Source organism: Anomaloglossus baeobatrachus, chromosome 11 (genome assembly GCF_048569485.1).
Source record: "Anomaloglossus baeobatrachus isolate aAnoBae1 chromosome 11, aAnoBae1.hap1, whole genome shotgun sequence".
In the NCBI taxonomy this organism is placed as follows: Eukaryota; Metazoa; Chordata; class Amphibia; order Anura; family Aromobatidae; genus Anomaloglossus; species Anomaloglossus baeobatrachus.
The window spans coordinates 141,960,625-141,966,968 of NC_134363.1; the positions used below are offsets into that span (position 1 = coordinate 141,960,625).

The 6,344-nt window shown below is 41.0% G+C and overlaps 1 protein-coding gene across 1 annotated transcript in view; it reads left to right on the forward strand.

Annotated features, from left to right (window-relative positions):
* LOC142256118 (arylacetamide deacetylase-like 4) overlaps nt 1-2,539 on the forward strand; it is a 14,666-nt gene extending 12,127 nt beyond the window's left edge. Inside the window, exon 4 of the mRNA XM_075327657.1 lies at nt 1,783-2,539. Within this exon, the coding sequence (XP_075183772.1) occupies nt 1,783-2,539 (757 nt within the window). The remainder of the gene's footprint in view (nt 1-1,782) is intronic.
* The last annotated feature ends 3,805 nt before the right edge of the window (nt 2,540-6,344 follow it).

Below are 6,344 nucleotides of genomic sequence, written 5' to 3' on the forward strand. Positions count from 1 at the left end.
CCCCAGGGCAGTATGATAGCACCATGTGTTTTCACAAATTATATACCACTATCCAATGCCTTAGGTAGATATTAAGTACCAAAACCAAAAAATCAAACTACCTTATTAAAAAAGGTTTTCCATTTATTAAACATATATGCCACAACGAAATTATATTCAACACATATAGTAAAATCAATTTTTGGAGAAAAACGAAGGGGGGATATAACAGGTACTATCCCTAGCCTTTCCCTTCCTGACATACGGAGGTCGGCGTCCTAGCGATAGTGACGCCCCCATTCAACGACGACTGATCCCTATTTGCTCCCTCCCTTACTCTAGACACCAGTGCTCCTATTACAATAGTGGGAAAGTGCTTCACCAAAGGAGCTCAAAGATTGTAAGTGCACAGTCCAGGGAAGGTATATATATTTGAATTTGTATCCTACACTTCTTTTGGGAATAGGGACATTCATATTTGTCGGTTTCTATGTCGGTCCATATGTCTGTGTAAGATAGATAGTTAACAGGAGAAAAGCAGGTTTAAATACCGCGCCAAATCACAGGAGTCCAGATGAAGTTAGTAAATCTCTTTTCTTTATTTTCACAGGTCTATGCGTTTCAAGGACATGTCCGTCCTCTTCCTCAGGACAAATGCAGCGAATAGATAGTATTCTCTGCATTTGTCCTGAGGAAGAGGACGGACATGTCCTTGAAACGTGTAGACCTGTGAAAATAAAGAAAAGAGATTTACTAACTTCATCTGGACTCCTGTGGTTTGGCGCGGTATTTAAACCTGCTTTTCTCCTGTTGTCTGAAATCACTCCGTTTTTGCGGGACTGCTGCCTTCCACATTACTTTCATGCTGTCAAAGGGGTTGTGACTGGCACAACCGCATCAGGTGAGTGTTCCTGTTACACATTCACCTCCCATTGTTATACCGGGTAAGACCCTATTTGCGCCTTTCTTCCCACCGTTTTTCGCTTTAAGATAGATAGTTAGAAATTTTTTTTCAAAAAAATTAACATTATTCCATAGCATTTCAAGAATCTTCCTACGCGTTTCGTCCTTTTTTAACCGATATAAGTGCTCATGAGGGGCGTCTCAACCAGATTCTTGAAAATTACTTGTAGAAAATGGATCACAATCAATATTAGCTGCCAATAGATGCAATATCCATGTAGAACTGCATGATGCTGGAGTGATACTCGTACATATGGATGAAAACATAGTGTATAAGAGAACATTTGTCAGGTGCACTTAGCAACACCTCGCCCCACTTAAGTTTTGCCCTTTTTTTTTAAAAAAAAGTGGCCCGGCCTGGTGTAAAAACTCCAAAATTCATAACATTTTTGTACAGCTTAGAGTTGCACAAACATTTTGAGACTTTTTAAACAAAAATCTTCTTGTTGAGTTGGGCCCAAAGCCTAGAACATAATTGGTCACTAAAGAAATCCTCACTGTATTTACTTTTATTGTCTGTAAAATATCCTTATCAAAAATTCTGTTCTTGGAATGGCCATGCCTATGGCCTTTTAACGCATTTTTAAAGATGAGGACCTAAATCTGAAGCCAGCTCTATTGATTAGGGCAGAGTTGATACACTGGCCCTCAGTCTGGAGGACATAGCTAATGGATCATTGTCAACAGACACTTAATTAATATTGCTCACAAAGTACCTCCAAACTGGGGGAATTGGGTAGAGATGTTAAACAATTCATTTGTTGGTCCTCATTATTCAGGTCTTGACCCTTGTTTTACATAGCAATGGTCCAATGACAATTTTTTAATCATTAATTTTAGGTACCGCCTGGCACCAGAACACAGATGTCCAGCTGCGTTGGATGATTGTGTCATGGCTACAGTTCACTTTCTGAAAACGGCGCAAGAACATGGAGTCGATCCTTCCACTGTTATAATATGTGGAGACAGTGCCGGGGGCAATCTTACAGCTGGCGTGTGTCAAGCTCTTGTGGGTAGATCAGATCTTCCAAAGCCTCTTGCCCAGGTGATGATATACCCTTTGGTCCAAATGGTGGACTTCAATTTACCCTCCTACCAACAAAACAAGATGGTCCCTTTGTTACTCCAAAAGCATGCTTTATACTGCACAATGAAATACGTAGGTGGAGATCTTTCTTTGTCAAAAGAACTGATAAAGGGCAGCCATGTTCCTCCTGAGATGAGACAAAAATTAAGTAGGTGGTTGAGTTCTGAAGAATTTAAGGACAAAGGCTACAAACCTCACATCATGGCTCCATTCAATAAAGAGGTTTATGAGGGAGTTAAGATAACTCTCGACCTTCCATGTTCTCCATTGTTCTCCGATGATGCTGTGATCCGGCAACTACCACAGGCCTACATACTAACATGTGAGTTTGATGTTCTCCGCGATGATGGGATACTCTACAAGAAACGTCTGGAGGACAATGGAGTCCCGGTCACATGTAATCATGTTAAAGATGGCTTCCACGGAGTTGTCGGCCTCTTTGATCGGCCTGATGTGGTCTCCGGAAAGCTGGCTATGGATAATATTATTACTTATATTAAAAACCTTTGAGACCTTGTGTGAGTGAGAAATTGTTTATTGGATCTAAAATAATAATATTTTACATGTTCTTTAGTAATTTTGCTGCATTTTATAAAAGATGTCTCTGACACTAATACACCAAATGTGAAATGAAATGGCCCCCCAAAAACGCACTCTATGTAGTACCTTTAATATTTCCCTATTGGCTTTAAGCTTACATACACAACCTATTTTATTTTTATATATTTTTTATGTAGCATGTATTACATTGTAGCCCCTGCAGGGAAAACGTATGGCTGGAATGAACTTCAGATTGTTTTAATTGAGGCATAGAGAGGTTTTCTCTCCCATAAAATGATGGCATATTATCATATCATATACCGAATTATGGAGATACGTTCCTTCACCCATACTTACTGTTGGGTAATTCTTATTAATATTCCTACAATAAGTAGTACAAGAACATTCACCATCGGTCACGCTAGGGAAGTAGCAAACGCAAGGCGAAAGGGAAGATGGTGACCCCCTCACCAAACCTATTGCTGATCCCTCATCTCCCTATATAGGTTATACACCTATGCGCCAAGCCAGATACCTGACCCTAGATATCCCTAGTGCTGGGTCCTAAGTAGGGAACAGGTGGGATGAGCTCTTCGTCAACCCCACTAAACACTATAGAAGACACAAGGAGGACACACAGGGGGAAAATGCATGAACTACTTAGCATTAGATGACTCAGGTAGAAGTTCAGCAAAGCTTCAGCAACGATACCAAAGAGGAGTGCAAGCCACCTGCTTGAACCCAGGGCTTGAATAAACAGAAGAATATAACCAGCACCAGTCCAAAGGAAGAAAGGGGTACATATGCATAAAAAAACGTTGATGGTCAGCAGCTGGGTGGAAGACGAGCTCCTGCTGGGTCCAAAAGGGAGAGAGATGAATCCAGCAGGAAAGCTTCTTATACCAATGAATACTGACAGCAGGAACAATGGAAAGTCCGGGAGCATTCTGCACAGCCAGACGCTGTGACCTTCTATGGCCAGAATCCATGACTGTCTATCAAATATATGCCTTTGTTTAGGACCTGTTGAAGCACGGCTTGATGCTGGAGTAGTGCTTTAACATTGTAATGGATAGGAGAAGCTTTGTACTTTATTTATCCATCTATACATGAAAATCACTGATGAAAAACTAATTGTAAAAACTGACAACTCCCCAAATATCAGATCCAGAATACTGATTAAAATCTGATGAAAAGCAAAAATGAACAATGGTCCATGTTTATACTTATGAATCACGGATATCTGAATGAGGCCTAAAGGCTGCTTTACACACGTCGATTTCATGTGCGATCGCACCCGCCCCCATCGTTTGTGCGGCCCGGATAATTTGTTGCCCATGTTGCACAAAGTCAGTAACCCCCGTCACACGTACTTACCTCCCGAACGACCTCGCTGTGGGCGGCGAACATCCTCTTCCTGAAGGGGGAGGGACGTTCGGCATCACAGTGACGTCACACAGCCGCCGGCCAATAGACACGGAGGGGCGGAGATGAGTGGGATGTAACATCCCGCCCACCTCCTTCCTTCCGCATTGCCGGCGGGACGCAGGTAAGCTGTGTTCATCGTTCCCGGGGTGTCACACAGAGCGATGTGTGCTGCCTCGGGAACGATGAACAGCCGGCGCACAGAAGGACATTCGATATTTTGACGATGAGCGACGTGTCAACGAGCAACGATAAGGTGAGTATTTTTGCTCGTTCACAGTCGCTCGTAGCTGTCACACGCTACGATATGTCAAACGATGCCGGATGTGCGTCACTAACGACGTGACCCCGACGACATATCAACCGATATATCGTAGTGTGTAAAGCCCGCTTTACTCTTGAATTTTCAGCAGATTTTGTGTTGACCTTTTGTGCTTTCTTATTCACCAGTCCATGTTACCGTTATATAATTTCTATTGCATCGTTTCTTGTTTTTACAAACGCTTTGCTATTTGAACCATTTAAAAACTTAAGACAATTCCTTTAAGAAGATCTCTTGCATAGATTCCGATTTTTAGGAAGGAATTTTACCGCCTTAGCAAAAATAACCAGTTTGTGTTTTGGTTATTCCCTTCCGGATATGCTAGCGGTCACTACAGGTTATCCATTAATATGGACTATGTCCTCATACATCAAGAGCCTTCTTATCATCTCATCCTATGCTGGAAGGTTTATGCTAGAAAAAAAAATAAAAGACAAAACAACGCTCCTTGGGTGATATATTGTTCAAAAACTAACCCCAAACTTTAGGTTCACGATAGATGCTGTCCCCTCGGTTGACAACGTAGGTCTCATTTTTAGAGCTCAGTTATACAAATTTTGCTCTGCAACATATTTTATGTTAATGCAGTGACCAGTTTGTGCTCACAGGCGCAGGATTCTGTCAATGTAACAAGAATAATAATATTTATTCATTCATATAGAGCCATTTATATAGCGCTTTACATACAATGGCAACACTGTCCCCATTGGGGCTCATAATCTAAATTAAGGTGATAATTTTTATACACTATAGTGATGACAAAAATAAATGTGATGTCATAATTCTCTCTCCTCACCTACTGAAAGAGAAAGAGGGCGGAGCGCACCACTAATACTGGAAAGAAGTCAATTGGGTGCACACTGGTGCGGAAGGAGGAATCAATGGCAACAAGGAGAGAAAAGATTCCGCACAATGTAACAGTAGCACACCAGTAATGTATTATATAGAAAAAACCTTTATTATTGCACAAGAAACATCTTAAAATTGTTAAAAACATACATAAGAACAAGAACACCCATTGAGCGGGACCAGCACCCTAATATCATAATAATCAGTTCCAATACAAAATACAATACAACATCAAGAAAGATGATGAAAGACCAGGCCCATAGATGGTGCAATGTCAGATATTGAGCGTCAAATAATGTGACACTGAATATAGCTAGACCACACAAATACCTGAGAAATGGTCAAAAACTGGTGCCAACATGTATTGGCGTACGTATTCCAAAAGGATAAATCCTTGCAAGAATATTATACACAGAGAGGGAGCTGCAGCATATTTATCCAAAAAACTGGTAGTAACATATGTCATACAGACGTTAAGATTAATATAACCCAACACTGGTGGCACAATAATCCAAGGAAATAGACACTATATGAGTGCCAGAGACACAGTAGCCAAAAAATGGCAGTAAATACACCCTGGGAATGTGCACAGGTATAGTATTATATTTTATAGCGGAGGGACAGTAATAGCATCCAATTTTCACGTGTAAAGGTCAACCGTGGTGAATGGGTATTACATAAGTGTTTAAGGGTACAATACCCTACACATGTCAATCAACATGCCCTAGGGTTGTGCCCCAACATGATGTTCATAATGGAGAAACAACAATATTATCAAATACTTAAATGTGAAATAATTATACATGTAACTATGATCACCGAGATGGAATAGACGTGACCCAAGTTGCCCATGTGGGTAAATATAACCAAGATAGAATCATTTGTAAATAATCACTGCTACAGCCTCAAGATATAAATAACCAATTATTAAGAGAATAGTGTATACAACATCCAATACTTGCACATGGGAATAATACCCATGTGATTAAAGGTACTATGGAAGGAGTAGAGGCTACACCAATGGCCCAAGCGACAGAGTCATGGTGTAAAACGCAAGATGTGAGAGAAGTAAATAGTCACTAGTCACCAGCCCAAATTTGGTCAGTCAAGTCAGATGGAACCTGGGGGTGGTCAGAGATAGTGCTCAATGAGGGTTAGCCGACGCGTGTCGCCGCCCTG